The 20,380-nt window shown below is 43.4% G+C and overlaps 1 protein-coding gene across 1 annotated transcript; it reads left to right on the top strand.

Annotated features, from left to right (window-relative positions):
* Nucleotides 1-12,389: 12,389 nt before the first annotated feature.
* LRRC10B (leucine rich repeat containing 10B) lies at nucleotides 12,390-13,436 on the top strand. Its single transcript, XM_018567209.1, has one exon. The coding sequence runs from the start codon at nucleotides 12,390-12,392 to the stop codon at nucleotides 13,434-13,436; it is 1,047 nt and encodes a 348-aa protein (XP_018422711.1).
* Nucleotides 13,437-20,380: the final 6,944 nt, after the last annotated feature.

Here is a 20,380-nt window from a genome sequence, read left to right as displayed (position 1 = left end):
CCCCCGCAGTCACACACTGTTATTTATAGGGACGCACAGATACTGTTTTTTCGGTATCGATTACCAATATTTTTTTTCGGTACTTGTTGATACCAAATAACGATACCGGACGTCCAATTAAGGAAGCCAGGCGGCGTGTAATGACTCACCGCCTGGCTTCCTGATTAGCAGGGAAGCCGTCCCCATGCTTCTCGTCACTATGTGGCGAGAAAGCATGGAGCCGGCTTTCTGGCTAACCAGGAAACCGAGCGCTGTGTAATGACTCGCTGCCCGGCTTCCTGATGTCTGAAGCTAAAGTTCTTGGGCCCGGTCGCACACGCGACCCTGGTAGTTTTGCCAGTGCTGTCGGCCAATAATCATGTAAGGGTCCCGGGCGGGCCTCCCAGGCTGCCCGGGCCCCTTACATGAGTATCTGCCGTACCCCCCTGATGGCTGCCCTGGTCAAGGATGATAATGTTTCCAAGCTAGCATATACATGTGGTCCTGCTATAGGCAGCCATGACACTAAATGGAATAGCTCTTGAAGAAAGGGGAAATACATCATAAATGAGAGGGAGCACAGAAAAAGCATGGTGCAATAACCAAAATGCCCACAAGATGGCAGTAATTAAACAGCTACAAATGCCAATGAGCAAATGGCTTAAAGTGACATTAAACCCTCAGATTTTTTAACATAAAACAATACTGTAATGTGTGCCTTACTGTAATCCATGGTAGTTTCCCTTCTCTTTGCTGCTCTTCCTTTTAAATCCTCATGTCTTCTCATGCTGGGGGAGAACTTCCCTTTGCAGCTGAGTGCCTCTTCCTGTAGTGCTGGCTCAGGTTGCAAACCTACACACAGACACCATGTATCCATTCCAGAGACAAGGCAGTCTGCTACAAAACAGAAGTTCTGCCCAGCATGAGAACAGATACAGATTTAAAAGGAAGAGCAGCAAAGAGAAGGGAAACAACCATGGATTACAGTAAGGCGCACATTACAGTATTGTTTTATGTTAAAAAATCTGAGGGTTTAATGTCACTTTAAGGAAAATAAACTATATTAATTCTCACTTCACATTAAAGTGACATTAAATTCAAAACTTTTTTTCCACCCCCCAATGCTAATGTAAGGACTTACCTTAAATGATGCCTCTTTATCCGATTATCCTATTCTTTCCTGTAGTTTTTGGGAGTTCCTCCAGCCCTGGTGCTGGTCTCGGATCCAGCACTGACTCCTCTGTCTTCCTGGCACTTCCTGTCCCACTGAGTCTGTGCGGGTGCACACTACTGCATTCACTTACCTTGTGTCTCTCCTCGTCTCCCGGCCGAAGATCTGGACTGTGCATGTGCCCGCCCCAAGATCCTTTGCGGCCACCTGAGGATCTTCAGATGTTCGGACGGGAGCGTGCGGCGGAGACGCAGGTAAGTTTTAACCCCTTTGTAAACTTTTTTTTAATGTATTTGCATATATCTACTGCTGCTATATTTTTTTTCTGTATGTACATCAGACCGAAAAGAGGGACAACTGAGGAACCAAAAAGGACAAAGGGATTTGTTTCCCATAGAGGGACAGTCCCTCCAAATGAGGGTCAGTTGGGAACTATGGTAAAGGCTCGAATTATGGTAGAGTTTTTGATTTGCCAGCAGTAAAGAGAAACCGTTGCAGTGTTAGTTAGCAGAAGGGGTAAGGGTAGGGCTATCACCTTATCCCTTAAAAAGAAACTGTTATTGCTGATTCTCCTTCTGAAGCTTTAGTAGTTTTAGCATATCTCCCAAATGTTCCTCATTTGTAAGGACTGTCTCTCATTTGGAACAAAATCCCGGTGTCTCTCTTTCCTCCTCAGTTGTCCCTCTTATTGGTCTGATGTACAGATATCTATGAACATTTTCTTTTTAACCAGCAGAATTTGTTATTCCGCACTAAAACCTACATCTTATCTTATAATTATTTTGTTTGTTTTATCAAAAAGCCAGTATAATGGAAAAGTAATGGTGAAAAAAAACAAAACAATTCTGGGTTTAACCAATTATTTTGGCATATAAATTCTGAATGGTGCACATAACTGGGGTTGTGAGTGAATGTAACTCACAGCTTAATCCGCCATACAACCTGTGCAAAGCATATACTGTATATATATATTTGGTTTTAAAGGGATGAGAATCTAACCTCTCCATTGCTCTCCAGAGCATCTAGCCTGTCCAATGTATTTATATTTTACTGTATGGTTACCAGAATCTGTTTTGGTTTCCAAAGCATGTTGCTACCACCTTATGGTGTATTGGAGACATGACACACTGCTGTCTTCCAGCACGTACATCAGTTTATGTATACACTGAGTGGGCAGATTATTATGACCACCTGACGTTTGTAGGCAAATTAGCTATAATTAGCTTTAATTTCACGCTGAAGTTGCTAGAGGGCCAGACCATTATAAATAGGGAAGCAGGTTGTTTACCACAACAGTAGAAGTGATTTTTTTCTGAAGATATGGGTAAACAATGCGATTTAACAGCCTTTGAACGTGGGATGATTGTTGGCGCTCGGAGCCATGGAGCGAGTATCAGCAAAACAGCAGAATTCGTTAAATGTTCAAGAGGGGCTCATTGTTAAAGTGTTTAAAGACTGGACTGTCAGCCGAAAATCTGGGTCCGAGCGTGCGAATTGTGGCCGTCAGCGACTAGTCAATGTAAGTGCAGAACGGAGAGTGGCAAGACTGGTACAAGACAACAGAAGGGCAACAGTGCAGTGTCAGATTCCTCGCATCACCTTTCAACATCTCGTGGAGTCACGAGGCAGCCCAACGAAATTATCTCGTGGAGTCATCTCGTGGCGCAACGAAGTACTGATGGGGTGGTCATAATAATCTGGCCACTTGTTCAAGTGTGCAGCTTGTGGTTGTGTTGCACATTGCTTAGGTGACGTCATCCTGTATTACATGTAGACACAATCCCTGGAATTCAGATCTGGCTCACGGTAGTGCTACAAATGGTCAAACTTGCAACAGATTTATGTACATGTCGATAAAGTATATATGTATCTGATACAGCTCTAATGGAAATTTTGTTGCAGAATTGTCTCAAAGATGTGACACAATAATAACATGTGCGACTCAATCAACAATTTACACCAACATGGAAGAGGTATTTTTTACCTCCACCGATATGGTGGTATTTCCTAAGGAATTGTAAAAGTGTCGTAAATAAGAGCTACTTCAATTTGTTGCATGCGTTGGTACTAACAATTAAAAATGCACAGGGTTGTTATGAATTTGGCACAAGGCTGCCGACTACATAAACACGACCAGATATGTGTCGCAAGTGCCTTATCGACTCGCCCCCCAGTGTTCATGGGGGGTTCTTGTTTTACAAGACTTTTTCTATTTTCTAAGTGTTCTCATGCTACAAGAGACTGTTAAGGACTGCATGTATGCTACAAGAAACTGTCATAGACTTCCAACCAGTGGCGTAACAATCACCATAGCGACCCAGACGGCCGCTATGGGGCCCGGGCACAGTGGGGCTCGGCAGATGCCGTGCGGGCCGCCTGGGTCGCTATGGGATCCTCTGCTGGTGGCTTTCACTGGCGGCTGAAGATGAACACGCCGCTGTTCAGATCACTGACAGTAATCTGTGCAGCAGCGCATTCCTCTCCACAGAGTCAATGAGAGCCAGCAGCAGCAGTGGAGGAGGGGCCCGTGGTCGTCAGAAGGGGAGGAGGCGGGGCCCGGTGACAAAGAAGGAGGCGGGCCTGGCAACGGAGGAGGAGGCGGGGCCCATCAGGAGGAAGAGGAGGCGGACAGGTAAGGAGTGCGACCAGCCCACCTGAGGGTGACCCTGCATAGCCCACCATAGAGAATCTATGGTGGGCTCTGCAAGTTCACCCTCAGGTGGGATCTCGAGTGGGCTCTGCAAGGGGTATAACTAGAAATCGCGGGGCCCCATACAAAATTTTGCTATGGGGCCCTGTGATTTCTAGTTACGCCCCTGCTTCCAACAGAAACAGTTGGAGACTGCTGAACACTACATGTCCAATTATTATAATCATATCACACTATCCTTTTTTTCTGCTTGCATTTTTCTGCATAGCATAAGAGAATGCGCCACATATCTGGAAGGAGGCCAAGCTGAACAGGGGGCTACCCTTGCACCACTCGTCTGACTCCCTCTGGAGGTGGAGACAGGAGGGGTGCGGGCTCATGGAAGCACAAGTGCCAATGCAGTGGCTTGTGCAGATCAGTGCCACAGCTGGAGTGTGATGACCTGGAGGTGACAGCCGGAACTGGCAGCAGACATACACGGCTTTAGCTGGAGTTGACTGCCATGTCAAGGTAGTAAAGCCTGAATAGAGCCACTGGAAGATCAGGATTGTAGTCGGGGGTCAAAAGCCAGGGTCATACATGGAAGGTCAGGTATGGAGAAGCAGTGCCAAATCAGTGAATGCAGCGGAAACAGATACCAAGCTGGGGTCAAACACGGGAGAGACTGTGCCAAAGTGCCAAATCGTTAGTCAGAAGTGAGGTCAGGAATGTAACCCAGAGTCAAACACAGGTCAGCAGAATCACAGGAACGGGCAACAGGAACACAAGAGCAAGAGCTGAAGACGAGTCAACAATGGCTTCAGTACTCATATTGAATTTATAGTCCATCTGGTGCTAATGAGCAGCCGTGCATGTGCGTGCATGAAGGCGCACATCATGCTAACTTTTGCACGTAAAGTTTCCAACATCAGCACATTTGTGCATATGTATGTTTGTGGGCACAATTTCCAGAATGCACACGCCCACCATTCAGGGCATGTTTGCCAGCAAGTTTGAGGACAGAATCGTGTAGCATAGCACGCATGCGTGCTCATACCAGCTTCTTGGTGAGTACCTTATAGAGAGAGAACAGTCTTGGAGAAAAGACATATATAGATATTATGCACTGACAATCTATTAGACAAGCTGCTGTTGAACTTTAACTCTGAGCATACTTTGTACGCTTATATCTGTATAGTGACCTCTCTTGTACATTGTTTACACTGGGTGACGCCCTGCTAATAAAGAAACCACTTAAAAAATGGTCAGTGTCAGGGACCCTTCAGGGATGAGTGATGCATTGTTTAAAATTTTCTTAATTGAACCCAAAAAACAGCTGCCTTTTCCCCAGATTCCTTTCATCGTGTGTTCTTCTTCCAGCATGACAAATTGCTCTTATGCGTCCCATTTTCTCTACAAAATTATTAAACTCGCACATCATTTTCTTGCCGAGAGCTTCTGTTGGCAGGAACTGAACCTCTGGGTTCTCGGGACTCTGATTGTCTGCCAGCACTGTCAGTCATCATGCGGTTCTCTCACTTCCTGTACGAAAAGGACTAAAGCTAAACTGCCTTAGGAGAGGAGATAAGGCTGCCTACCATATTGGATGCTTTGTCAAGGCGGCATAATTGCCAGTCATATTAGAGAGGAGGAACAGTGAGAGGTATGTGTAGTATTTCTTGGTAAGAAATACTGTATGTTGAACTGTAACTTGCACACCTTCATACATTTGCATGACTTCAAGTTTGTCTAAAATGTGGTTCAGTTAGGCCCCATTCGCACCTATGCATTAGAGTAACATTAATATGTGTGTTATTGCAACACATGTTAACACATATTACATACATTAGTGTTCATTGGGACCCCAACGCACTTAAGCAACATGTCTGTGTTGCAGCACATTGTAATGCATGATAATGCACTACACTATATCATGGTACGATGAGTCCGAAAATATAGCGCTAGCTAATTACTTTGGTGCGTTGATCACCTAATTAAATTAATTGGCTACCTACCTTAATGCAGTGCATGTTAGAGCGCGATAGCACGTTTGTTAATGCACCCAATCTAAATGGGCCCTTAGAATCTTAACTGGCTTGAGAATAAAGCAAGCACCCAGCTGCCTATTGCTTAATTCCTCTGCCATATACTACAGTTTGTACATTTTTTGGACCAGTTATGGAGGGGAATATGGATCCTAAAAATAAACATTTCAGGCCAGTAACGCATAATGGAATAATTGAGGTCAAATGCTGGGCATAGTAAGTACAGTCAAGTGAGTCCTTGAGGCTTAAAATCTGGGACAAGCCTAAAGAATCTAAAACAGTTGGCTTTAAAGAATGCAAGAGCATGATGCTCTGGAGCAGAATTGGCCAGTGTTGTGGTTGGGTGGTGCCAAACGGAGATAAGGGAAACCAATTGGCACCAAACTTTCAGGCAACAGATACTTTGTCACAAAACCAGACAAACTTCCATTGTTTCAGATGGGTCAAAACAGACAGGTCGTAGTCCAAAGGAAATGTCCTAAACTGCAAATGGCAGAATACAGCAGGCATCTCCTAGGTGTCTGCAGATCCAGCCAGTTCATCTATTTGGTGCCTGGGGTGTTCTGCATCCCCAGGTGCTTTGACCTGTTAAACAATCGTACAAGTTTCATAGTCAAGATTTTGGCACCATCACTGTGATGTACAATTTCACTGATCAGTAGTGAGAGTTAGGAGGAAGTAGGCAGGATCTCAACCTGGGTGAAAAGCTGTCTGATATTTGTGATGTAGCTTTCGATATGGGATGGCCCGAAGCACTGATTAGGAGAACTGACTTGGCATGAAGGCATCTGTAGGTACATGTTATGTGGTGGCAGTGGTGGTTTGAGTGACAAGATCTCCTTACCATAGTTCCTGCCACTGCTACTATCCACCCTGGAATGCTGGTTGTTCCCTACTGTTGCCTAGTGTTGCTAGCTTAAAATTGTGCTGCCTTTTGACGTTAGTGTTATTATTAGTAAAAGAGCATAAGGTTGTGTTTCTTTCCCAGAAATGTGGCTACTTTCATGTTCCTTCTCTTTCTTTTGCATTTTCTGTAATAGAAATAAATAGGAATCAAACATGAAGAGCATTGAGTGGAACTAATTTACAAAATCTGGAAAATCAGAGCAAACACCAAGCATTTGCTTATAGCAACCAGACTCCCTGATTAGATAAAACCTGATTGGTGGTCAGCAGCTTCATTTAATATAGTCTGCTCCAGCTCCTCTAAGTGAGCCCCAGATGCTTGTGTAGGGGTGTAGCATTTTTGCTATATTCCTTTTTGTATTTTTATGAATTCAGTATTGGACTGTACCCAGCTTAACTGTAACTTGATATGAGTGTTTCTCTAAACTCAGAGTGCATTTTCTCTGCCATGTCCTGTTGGAGTTTGGAGCTTGGAAAGATATGACTCGGCGTTTTGTAGCGCGTTCATACGGCCTGTAATACGCCCAGGTGTGAACCATACCCATAGGAAATAATGGGATTTTGGTGTTTGAGTTCTTGCAGAACGTTCGAACGCGCTACAAAACGCCCAGGTGTGAACCAGGCCTAAAGGAGATCTAATAGTCTGGCCAATTAGTGGGATTGGGGAACCTGCTGGAAGAACTATTAAATATCTGAGCCACTTGCTGTTCTGTCTCTTCCCTCCTGAGCTTTTGCCCTGTGAGGAGGTTAGCTTAGTTGGGCCTAGGCACATTGAAAGAGGCAGGCATCTGGGTTGGGCCTGGGAAGGGTCCCTGAAGGTCATGGCTGCTGGAAGACAAGAGTATATGGCCTAGAGGAAAGTATATGGCCACCATCAGAAAAACTATTAAATCTTTTTTATGTGTTTTAATCGGGCCCGGGTAAAAAGACAGTAATGCAACCTCTGGGGTCTCAGGCCAATCTACCCCTGTAAGCTGCCTATTCACCCTAAAGATTGATTGCCAATACGTTTTGAGTCGTGGACAAAACCACCATATATGTAACGTGGTTCCCACTCCCACATCTCCAACATTTATCTGATAGAGATGAAGATATTTTATTTAAAGTATACGGGCATCCAAACCACCCTGTTAGAATTTTATAATTTCTCTTCTGGACTTGACTTGATATACTGCTCTTAATAGTCAATATAAAAGATTTCTCCCAATCAATTTCCGAGATAGAATAGACCAACTCTCTCTCCCAATCTCTAGTATAGAAGAGCACCTGCAGGGATACATGGGGTCAAGTGGGAAGGTATACACAGGAACCTTCCACTATATGTATGCTTTGGAAGCAAAGATTGTGATACCACTAGAACTTCAATTGCCAAGGAGCCTTAACTCTGATAGGATCCAGCCAGCACAGTCTGCAAAAAAGAAGGATAGCAACCAGAGACTTTAATGTAAGATCTAGAAGACACTGAGGCCCTGTTTAAAGAGTAAGACCCAGTGTACTGTGGGATATCCTGATCTGAACCTCATTCTCCTTCCCATATTGCTCTGCGCAATATAACCTTTTCTATTTTAAATCTAATAAAGTGACTGATGACCATCATTCTGAACAACCAGAGAAATTAACCATTCATCAGGTGAATGCTTCTGGGACTTTACTGTAAGTAAATGGACTTAGAGCATTCATTAATGTAGCTATTAGGTAGCTGAAGAGCCATATTCCTTTAACTCATGCCTGAATGGAAACCAATTGCACTACACTTGGATATAACTTGCTAGCTTTAAACATATCTCATGGTTCTTCTACTGTAGTACAGACAAGGTATATTGATTTACAATAAAAGCAGTACAGAAGCTCACTCACATTTCTTTTGTGGAGAATTCAATAAAACTGCGTCCTGTATTTATGGCAAACAGCAGGAGTGTGTCGATGTTCTGAACTGCAGAAAGGCCTGTATACGGTGATTATACTGGTTAAATGGAAAAACAGCCCACACACATGATATTCAGAATAATACCTAAAACCCACACTTTCTCCCAAAAGAAATAAACAAATGGAATGATTATATTTATTTACAACCATTTCAGAAAACATACATGTATAATAGTTTCCCCGATTCAAAAATACAATACATATTACTAGATTTCAAGGTGTGAAAGGAGAGCGTTCATCATTGCTAAATCACTGAATTTAGGCCTGGTTCACACCTGTACGTTTTGTAGCTCGTTCAACGCTCTACGAACGCTCTACAAAACGCTCAAACATGAAAATCCCATTGTTTTCTATGGGTATGGTTCACACCTTGCCGTATTTCAGCCCTTATGAACGCGCTACAAAACGGCCTACGCCTGAAAAGGTGCATGAGCTTCTTTGCGTCGTTTTTGTTGTGCGTTTCCACTGGGATACAGCCAAGTAGCCCTCGGAAACGCGCATCTGTGGCGCTGGTTTTTTTTCCGCGAATCGCGGTAAAAACGCGCATCACGAAACGCGTGACAAACATGCATATTCGATACGCCTAGGTGTGAACAGAGCCTCAGATGTGGAGTTTGAGCACTGATATTTACTTTTAGTTTGCACACTGCATCATCCAGAGCACTTTTACTTTTGTCTACACTGTAAGGTGCATGCACCATACACTCTCGGCCCTTGCGCGCAACCCTTAAAATGCTGTGATTTGGCCAGATGCCGTGGAGGATGTAGCACTGGTGCGCATGTGCAGGAGTTACATCATCAGTGGTGAAGAGGACTTCCAAGAACCTGGAAGTATTAGCAGCAGAGATGGCGATGGTGGGTGACAACACTGAGGACCAAAGATCGATCCAACAGCGCAGGAGAAGGGCACACTTTTAAGGTAAGTATACATTAATGTGCAAGTGGACTGTGCATACTTTAGGGCAAAAACAAAGCAAAACAAGGCAGTTTACTTCTGCTTTAAATTACATCTACCATTCACAAAAAAAGCCTATGCCCACACCATGAGTGTGCAACAGTGACCAAAACTGGCTTGGCTAGAAAACCTTCCACAATTGGTTATGGTTAGCAGGGGTTCACGAGTATATACTGTATAGGCACAACATTTGTATTCGTTTTGGAAAGAATAGAAAAAATGTAAAACTCCTATTAGATTTTTTTTTGCTGTTTGTCTTTGGATGTAGAGATTTCCCTTCAAGTTCTGTCATAGGGATGCAAAAGGAAGTGTGAGGACATCTCCTCAGAATGAGACAGTTGTCACAAGAACATGTGTCCCCATTGGAATGTTTCCCCTCAATTTTTGCTCTTATGACATGTCGAAATTTCAAGATTTCCTTTTATTTTCTTCTTTCAGTGACAATGCTCAACAGGACAAAAAGAGGGGTGGCTCTCCCCGGAAGGTGTACAGACTGCAGTAAAAACCTAGCAGAGGACCTAATCCTTCTACACTCCATTCAAAAGTAAAAAACAATGTTTGCCTTTACATATACAGTGGACCCACTTACACCATTGCAGTGCAGTAATACCCGTCGTGTGTCAGCGCTATGCAGTGCCATTTAGAGCATATGTTGAGGTGCACTACACTGCTGAAAACACTGCATGCACAATTTTTGGTCTGTTGTGGTGGTTAGGCAGCTATCTGAAATGCACTGCCTTAATGCAACACACATTAACACGGACAAGGCTGGTGTGAATGGGCCATTTAAGTTTTACATGCTGTGGTAAGGTTAAGGCCTCATTCATACTATCACACTGTAGTGTTGTGTGCATTACCCAATGTTGCTAAGGTCTGAGACCCCGACTTTTAGCAACCTGGGACACTCTAGCCAGCAAACCCACTCTGGCTCAGGTGGCGAAAAGGCTAGGGACACCCCTGATGACATCCCAAGACACCTTGTCAATGGAGGTGCATTACCATAGCAGTGTGAACGGAACCTAAAAGAAAGTAGCTCTATCTGGTTTGTAAAGGGCCTGAACATAATCAGTTACATTTTTGTAGGTTCTGTTCAGTGATTCTAGTTCCCTTTAAAGTTAAACTTAGAACCTAAATTAAATGTGTATTTCTTTGTTGTTTCCAGGCTGACAGAGTCTGTGCCTTCTATTTTATAAGGAGAGGAGCGGTGTGATGGGAACTGTGAACCCATTTTACTCTTTGAAGTGCTGGAGGGTATGCCTACCATCAATGAACCCTGGGGCCTGTGAGAGCCTATGTGATCCTGTAATGATAGTGTTCAGTATATTTTTCACATGTCTTTATTTGTATTAACTGATAGTGTTAAACCTTTCCTAGTAAACCTTTCCTTTGCCCATGCTGTACCCCTTCCCCGGCAGTATATACATACCTTACCTCGCTCTCACACTCCCTTCGGCTGCGAGGAGTAAAATGCAATACAGAGTACTTCTAGGTATGGGTGAGCATGTGACTCATTCCCTCCATACCATGTGATAGCGCTAGGTGCCTCCTGATTGGAACAGCGCCCGCCACCTTGAAATGGGGACAAGGAAGGCATTCCTAGCCCTGTGTAAAAATATGGTTTATAGTAGGGATGCACCGATACCAGTTTTTCGGTATCGAGTATGAGACTGATATTTCGGTACTAGCCGATACTGAGTGCCGATACCGGTACTTCCGGTAACATAGAGCCGGCTTCCCGGGCAATCAGGGAGCCAGGCGGCGTGTCAATACCCACCTCCCGGCTTCTTGATTGCCTGGAAGCCGACTCCATTCTGTTTGGCCGGCTTGATGCCGATTGACCGGGAAGCCGGCTTCCCAATATGGTGACACGACCCCCACCCAGGAGACACCTCATTCCCCTCACATAGATTCTTAGCAGCAGTCATTACTGTAGCACTCCCTCGGCCAGCTGGGCAGATACCGCTCTCCAAGCTCTCCCGGATCTGCCCACTTCTCCTGTGTGTACAGCGCCCACGTGATCGGCCCTCAGCCTGCTACTGTGCTACCACTACTACTGGTTTAGATTTTCATGGCCTCCCTCATTATTTATATTGAAATACGTAAAACTATGTTATATTATTAATTAGAGGAGTTTATTGATAATGGTGGATTGGAGAGCTTTATATGGAATATTATTGTTATTTTAATGCTATGAAAATTTTGTAATATTTTAGAAAAACTGGTGACAAAATGTATGTCCCAAAATATATTGTGAAACTGTAATTGTTAAGGAGGGATGTGGCACCACCAGGACAGTCATTGTATCTGCCAAGTTTTTTTTTATAGTGTTATCTGTCTTAGACCATGTTTGCACTGCAAGTCACAGTATTACCAGAACAGCAAATGTAATAAAGATAAGACAATATTTATCTGAGAAAGTAACACGGCTGCGGTGTAGAACTCAGCCTTATTGTTCTTAGTCTGTTCTTTGTATTCTCAGAGAAATATCTAGAACTGGTGTTGCGTGTTGGAATTGTTTCCAATACACCTGATCAGTTTAAAGTGTGCCATGAAAGAAATGTGAGTAGGGTACATGAATATTTAACTTTTACTCCTCAAGTTTCATCAGTGAACAGGAACAGAGGGTGATGAGTAAGAGGACAGTTATTCTGTGACTGTGACAGCGCTCTGCAACATGCTTTTTTGGTGTCCTGAGATGGTCACCGATCACTATCACTGCTGGTGATAAACTATGTTTAGGCTTCATCTCTGTTAACTGGCATTTTCCAACCTTTCCTAATGGGTGGTGCATGTGGATCTGTGCCCACAGTAGCAGGGGAAGCTGCAGAGGAGCCATTGCCCGAGGACACAGAGGAGCAGCTGAGTACTGGAGATGGCACCCTTGAGCTAAGTGGACGCAAGATGACTCATCTTCCAGCATCAATATGTACCCTTGGTGACCAGCTCTACAAGCTGTACTTGAGTGGAACAATGATAACAGAAGTACCTGATGACTTCTACCAGCTTCACAATCTGCGTACGTTGGCACTTGATGCAAACAAACTGCCAGAATTGCCAGAAGCTGTGTGTTCTCTACCACATCTTGGCCGCCTCTACCTTGGAGCAAACAGACTACAGGGATTACCCCCGGCCTTTGCACGTCTCCAAACACTACGCACCTTGTGGATAGAACGGAACTTCCTGCATCACTTTCCACGGGTGTTGCTAAGCATGCCTGGCTTGCGCTGTCTACAAATGGGTGACAACCGTTTAAAAGGGCTTCCAGGGGACATTGCTACATGTATGCCAGGCCTAAAAGGTCTATGGCTGTATGCAAACAGACTAGAGCGGGTGCCAAAAGTTCTGCTACGGTTACATGGCTTGGAAATCCTAGATCTGGACCGGAACCGTATTGCTGTCTTTCCAGACATGAGTGGACTGAAAGGACTGCGTCTCTTATCCTTTGACCACAACCCTGTGAAAGCACCTCCCAAGGTGGGGGAAACAGTTACTCTTGTAGGGGAGGGTGCTCAGGAGTTCATGGAAGAACGGGAGGAGCAGAGGAAGCTGAGAGAGGAGGAAGAGATGGAGGGACAGGAAAGGGAGCAGCAAGAGAAGGAGGCAGCAAAGGCGGAAATGATTGAAGAAGGAGAAGAGGAGGAAAAGCAAGAAGAAGAGCAGTATGATGAGGAAGAGGCAGAGCAGGAGAACCCTAACACTAATCAATACCCTGGGGACAGGGAAGGAGATTTCTATGAAGAGGAGGATGAGTATTACCTAGACGAGGAAGAGGAGGATTATTACCCGCATGAAAGAGAAAATTATTATACAAGAGGGATTTATTGATACAGTATACCCTTTTATTATTATATTGATGGTAATTCAAGGATAACTAAGCTATTTTTTCAAACTCTATTCAGGACGTTTAATATTCAGTGTCAGTAAGCTGGACCTCTAATACGCTTAACTCATCAGTATCTCAAAAACAAAGGCATGCCATTGTAAGAGGATCGGGCCTGCTGGCATGCGCTGAACACCCTCAAGGAACTTTCTCGGCTAACCCTTTCATGGACTTCTGTTTATACTATGTAGAAACACAGAGCGAGGAGGACATCAGGAGTTTTCTAAAGTTGACGTCATTTTCACTTAATTGGCAACCATCATCTTATGTCTATGTCTACCTAAAAGAGAATCTGCCACTCTACCCATTCAGGGCAAAATGTAAGGTTCTCTTGTAAGAAGAATCCATAACCCACTGATACTCACCATAACTGTGCTCCTCCACCGATCTCAGAAAGTACTCATCCTTTTGAGTATGGAGTAGCATGTGACCTCCTCCCAGGATGCAGTGCATGGGCTGAGTGGCCAGTTGCCCCACCAGTAGAGGGAAGAAGTTAACCCTGTACAAGCCCCAGCACCACCCAACACAGCAATCACACAGGATTAGGACTCTGCTATCAGCTGCGGGTGAGTTTTTCTTGCAAGAGAACCTGTCACTTTGTCTTAAATGGACAAAGTCACAGAGGCTCATTAAGAGGGGCCATAACTTTTTACTTAGTTTTGTAAGGAATTAAAAAGGGTCAGAATAACTGTCAGGATATTTGATATTGTCTGTGATGTTTGATATTGTCTGTGTCTCATTTGTAGAAATGTCCTTTCTCAGTAACCACATTGGAAATAAGAAGAAATAGGAAGTGAAGACACAGATGAGAACAAATGCCTGGTAAATGTTCTGACCCTTTTTTAATTACATGCAAAATGTAAAAAAGATTTTATGACTGGACTGTTAACACGACTCAACTCATGAGAAAAGCAAAATCTCGCTCAGTTCTCGAATTGATGTCCCCTGAAGTTCTCTGGGAAACTCTCACTTCTGGGATTGTAGATCTCCTAGGTCCACCATAGTGCACACTGGTTCATCCATCTAAATTCCACTTGACTGTAGGACACAGTACAGATGTGGAGGTCAGCAGGAGTAACCAGGGACCCAGGAGATTGAGACTGCCAGAAGTAATGGTTTGCCAGTGGACTTTAATGATGGAAAATAAGGAAGAGAGAAGTGTTCACTGGCATGGGAACCGGGAAAGGTGAGTATTTACAGTTGAAAGCGATTTTTCTATTTTTTATGGCAGGGTCACTTAAACATTAAACACTGGCAACTAGATCTACATTTAATGGTAGATGTTGGCTGTTACATCAGAAGCCAGTCAAGACAGACTGCTATTGCTAATCTCCTTCTAAAAATGCTAGTTGGAAGGCTGCCATTTTGATACTTTGGATTTAATACTTTGAGTCCCTTACCTGAACCCAATAAAGTGCAACTGAATATGCAGACATTTTTTTTGAGAGAGAGGAATTTGAACACCTGTCTGGTTTTAATTGCTGGACAACAATCCAGCTTGATGGTGCAGGGCCTATGGTGATACTGGTAAAAATCCAAAATGACAAAAATGAGACAGTTATGACCTTAGATATTTACTAAGGTCAAAAAGCAGAAAATTACACAGTGCAACCCCAAACAAAACACCAACATTCTGGAGGCACAGAGGCCCCCTTTCTCAAGGTGGCAGACCTTTTAGGCTTTTACTCCTGTGTGCATCCTCGTTAAGGAGATTCACCCTCTCTATTTGTCCTGGTGACCATTTTCGCTGAAACTGAAGGAAAATCCCAAATTTTTGGTTGTTACCAGAACAGGAATAGATGTGAAATATTTCAGTGTGGACCCTGCTGGCCACCAGGGATTTCCCTGTCTTTCGATGTACTGTATTTGCTGGCGTATAAGACTACTTTTTATAAAATCGGGGGTCGTCTTATATGCGGGGTATACAATGTATGCCTTTAGTCCGTTTGGGCCAAGCTGGCCCACAACGAACATCCCTAATCTGTCAGCCCGCTGGATGTGCGGTAATACTGTATGTACGGTAGCTTCGGCTACATACAGTAGCTGAGCCAATCACGGCGAGCGATGTACACAGCCTCTGCCAATCCGAGCAGGCTTTGTATTCATTAATAGAATACATTGCTCGCCGTGTTTGGCTCAGTGCGGTATACTGTATGTAGCCGAAGCTACCGTACATACAGTATTACAGCACATCCATCCATGATGTTTTTAAATGGTGTTGCCTCTGAAGTGGGGTAGTCTTATATGACGAGTATAGCCCAGTCGCCTTATACGCCGGCAAATACGGTATTTCCTCTCACTTCCTATTGTAAAGGAAGTGAAGACACATCTCTCCAATGGGACAAAGATGGCAAAATATCTGTTAACCCTTCTTTACTCTATCTAAAACTTTAAAAAAAACTTAAAAAAAACTTTTGGTTTAAGTTTTACTTTATGCAAACTCAGATAACTGACCTCACACTGCCTTTTGTGATCTGGATACCTTTTCCAGGTCAGTAGGTCAGTGACTACAACAAGGCAGAACATAGCAGCCAGGAAACTAATATTTTTAATAGGAAGTAAGTACTTTTCGGTCACAACACTATTTCTTTAATCGCAGTCCTGCAGCCTTTGTTCATAGTCAAGCGTTGTGTGATATTTTCACACTGAACTGCAATATCTTATATGCCCACTAGATGACGCCATGATTCACCTATAATTACATTATAAATTGTAAATGAATGCTCTCATGCTTTTGATCAACTGATACCTGAACACTGTTATTACTGTCATTATATTAATTGAGTTTATGTAAGGAGCGGGTTAAAGCTGAACTCCAGGCAAAACCTTTTTTTTTGTTTTTTGTTTTCTGATTGGCTGTGGTCACTGTTTGGCAGAAAAATTTCGACCTGGCTCCTTCACTAAAAGTTGATAGATTAATAAACTTTTGCCGAGCCATCACGGACACCCAAAGTAAGAATTTTGGCTGATTCCTGTGTATGACCAGCCTTAAGCTGGCCCTGCACTGTGTGTATTTTGGCCAGGTCAAATTTTGCACAGTGCGTGGCCCTGTCGGCAGTCTTCCATCTGGCGTCCTTCGATCAGAAAATCAAAGGAGCTGGTCGGAAAGTTTTTAAGCGAACATTGACATTGACTGATGTCATTGTTTGGGTATTTTGACAATGGCACACCCACCACTTTTTTACAGATTCCACTGAGGAATCTGTAAAACTTTTTTTTAGCCCACAGGTTGAACGAAAAACAGTGTATTGCCAGCTTTAGTGTTACCAGTTCCTCTTCATTTCATATAATGACCGGCTTTACTAGTTTGGGAAGATGATGACTGCAGTGTACTATAAAAGGTTAATGGGCAGCAAGTCAGGAATGCAGAACATATCCTTGTACACACTCAGACACCAAATCTCAGCATTATCCCCAGCTTATTCTGCTCTGATAACTTCCTGGAACTTTTACACATACTTCTAAACATTGTTTATCAACTTGTAGGGGATTTATAGGCTTAATGCTTCTTCAAAGTAAAACTGTCACGTATGAGGAAATTACACAATGTTAAAGAACGAGCTCATAGTTTACATTCATGCTGCCATTGCAGGGAAATCAGCAGTGGAAAATTGACAGATTTATCATCTTTTATTTAAATCTAATGGTTCCGGGAAGCCTAAACAGAGTCAGATCTCAGGCTATGTTCACACCATGTCTGGACCAGACCTGGAGCAGATCTGCAAACGCAGTGCAGTTGCCATTTTTTATGCATTCCAGTGCAGGTTTTTTTTAGCTTAAAATGATCTCTCCGGTGCAGTCCAGTGCGTTCCAGTGCGTTTGTATGCGTTCTTGATGCGTTTACATGTGTTCCAGACCAAAACAAAATAGTGCATGCAACGTTTCAACCCCCGCTCCGCACTGGAACGGACTGCACTGGTGTGAACAAAGCCCAGAAATACCATAGGAATACATTGGGATGAATTTCAGGTACGGAGAAAAACTGTTATGATCTGGACATGATCTGGACATGGTGTAAACAAGTCCTCAAAGTCACCATTCTCTGACTGTACACTGCAGACATGGGATCTTGGAGTGAATTTATTACATTGTAACATTGATCTGGACAGTGGCAGGTTCTGGTTAAGTTAAAATAAATGTATAATTAGTGAAAAATGTGGCATGCCGAGTGTTGTGTTGTAGGTAATGGATTCCCATGTATTGTTCACACACTAGGTCAGTTCTGATTGCTGGTAGCATGGAGCTCTCAGTGCTCAGAAGCAGCATAAACCCTGCAGCTCCCCTAGTTGCCCCTTTGTTGCAATGTTTCTAAGGGTCACCATACACATTACATTCTGACCATACAATTTTGGTACAATGATCTTTAGATTTATCAAAACTATGTCATATGAGGACCTACCTACCTAAACTATCAAATTGATTTGTATCCAATAAGGCTCTTGTACTATAAAGTTGGTAGAGCTAAACGGGCTGAATGAAAGAAATGTAACAGATTCCTCTATCCACACTTAAAAGTTTGGATGGACAAATTTCCCACATGGGCCTACTGAATATGACAGCAAGGCTCCTGTCAGAATCCCAGAGCAATAGTGTCATTAGTCACCCGCACTCCATACAGCGTTGTGACCTTACAAGACGGTGATTCTCGTAGTGATAACATGTAGAACTCCAAAGTGAAGATCACATAATCACCAGCACGCATGCAGTGAAATCATAGATATTTTTTCGGTTTATTTAAGCGTGATCACCATTTGTCCTGAAACATCAAAATTTTGAGGCCACACATGGTTACTATCATACCTATGCCGCCCTAAAGAAGGGACCCTGCGTGGCCCCGAAACATTGGCATTTCATGACAAATGGTGACGACGATTCAATGGATTGAAACAGGATCTATGATTTCACTGCATGCATGCTGGTGATTTTGTTATCTTCACCCAGAACGATTGCAACTAATTGGCTGATGTCACTGACAATTTTCTGCCTGACTCCTTCAACAAAAGTCGATTGAGTAATGGACTGTTGTTCAGCCGGCAGGGCCACTGTAAGAATGTTCGTCTAACTTGCAGAAATCGGGTGCCCATATACTCTGCGATTATCGGGCTATTTTTTTTATCCCGTCATCAAACCCTCATTCGTTTTCCGCTCAAATACCCCACAGACCAATGTCGATTGCGAAAATCGTTCGTTAGCAATACTAACTTACTGAATTTCGGCGATCGACAGAATGGATTTTTGTTTGCGCATGTGCAGTGTTCTCACCACTAATCCATCGATATTCATACAATTCGAAAAAAGTTTTCCAGCCTGGCCCTCGAGACAATTCGGCCAGGAGTACAGTAATAAAAGTTGTTCCGTTCTTATCAACTGATCAATTATCGTTCCAATGGACATTCGTGGACGATTTCTGAACGATAATCGATAGGTGTATGGGCACCTTAACAGTGGGTGGTTCTGCTGGCTCGACAAAAATCGATTATGCAATCGACTTTTTTCAAAGGCGTGGGCCCAAAAATTCTATCAGTGCATGGGCAGCTTAACTCTTGTACTAGCACTGAAAGAAAACAGCGTTGAGTTGCCGGCATGGAAAAGTGATGATCTAACGTAGACAAGCTTTTGCAATCGCTGAGATGTTCTGCAATTTGTCCAGCAGAGGGCATCCCAAGCCAGGCCATACATCCCCAGGCACATCCCATGGGTCGAAGCCTTGCTCTGCACCTGTCCTCATTGCTATTCTCTGCACTCATCCCCTATAGCCCACCCTCACACAATCACATCATCATTGCACACCTCTTCCTTTTACTCAGTGTGATTTATTTCCTCTTCTTAGTTCCCCTCAAGTTTATTATTATTATTCCTGCCTGCAGTCATATCACTTTTTCATGTTTTACTCTTTGGCTACACAGCCCCCATTATAGATGACTTCCCCTCCACTATCTGATTCATTCTACCTCCCAGCATCGCAGTCCCCGTATAATGTGCTCACCCTCCTATCTCCGTTGTGCTGAGAATCTCAGACTGTTGTCTCTGCTCTGTGCTATTTATGTTTTTTTTGCGAGAAATCTGTTTCTTTCAAATGCTTCCTATTATTTGAAATGTCTCCAGGAGACCTGTTTTCTCTCTGTGTCTCCCATCCGCAGTCCTCTCACCATCTGTCTGACAGCACATTGTGATATGAATAAATACGGAAAGAAGCAGCAGTTTGTTATAGATACTATGCAGCATTGAATGGTAAATGGCCCGCTCAACATACTAGGTATGTAGCATAGCAATACATATATATCTATATATATATATATATATATATAGAAAGGTTTAAAATGTGAAATGATTCATTTGCTGCTCTTTTCTATATTATTTCTGTACATTTTTTTCAGTAGGACTTACAATATTTATCCAAGATTGGTTGAGGGCTTAGTTTACTATTTCCACAGGCCCCCCATTCACACCTGAGGGATTTGGAGTGCGCTTTCAGAAGCGCTTCAACCCTCGACACTCTGATTTCCATGTTATATTATTGTGCCCACCAAAGTGCGGTCACTCAGCACTCAGAAAAAGTGACATTGACTTCAACGCACCACCGCACCCCCTCCCGGGATGCGATACAGTGCATTCCAGCAGCTGACCACTCTGGAACGCATTGTTTATAGTGTGAACCAGCACTTACGGCTTGTTCACACCATATCCGGATCATGTTCAGACCAGAACAGTTTGTTCTCAGACCAAAAAAGCATCCCAATGTATCCCTATGGTATTTCTGGGCTCTGTTCACACCAGTGCAGTCCGTTCTGGTCCAGACCAAAAAAATACTGATAGTCTCCTTTTCGCCGTTCTGGAATGCACTGCAACTCATGGGAATGCATACAAACGCACTGGAATGCAAAAACGG

This window comes from Nanorana parkeri, unplaced genomic scaffold (genome assembly GCF_000935625.1).
Source record: "Nanorana parkeri isolate BGI_ZX_2015 unplaced genomic scaffold, ASM93562v1 scaffold1021, whole genome shotgun sequence".
Lineage (NCBI taxonomy): Eukaryota > Metazoa > Chordata > Amphibia > Anura > Dicroglossidae > Nanorana > Nanorana parkeri.
This window is presented reverse-complemented; position numbering and strand designations above follow the sequence as displayed.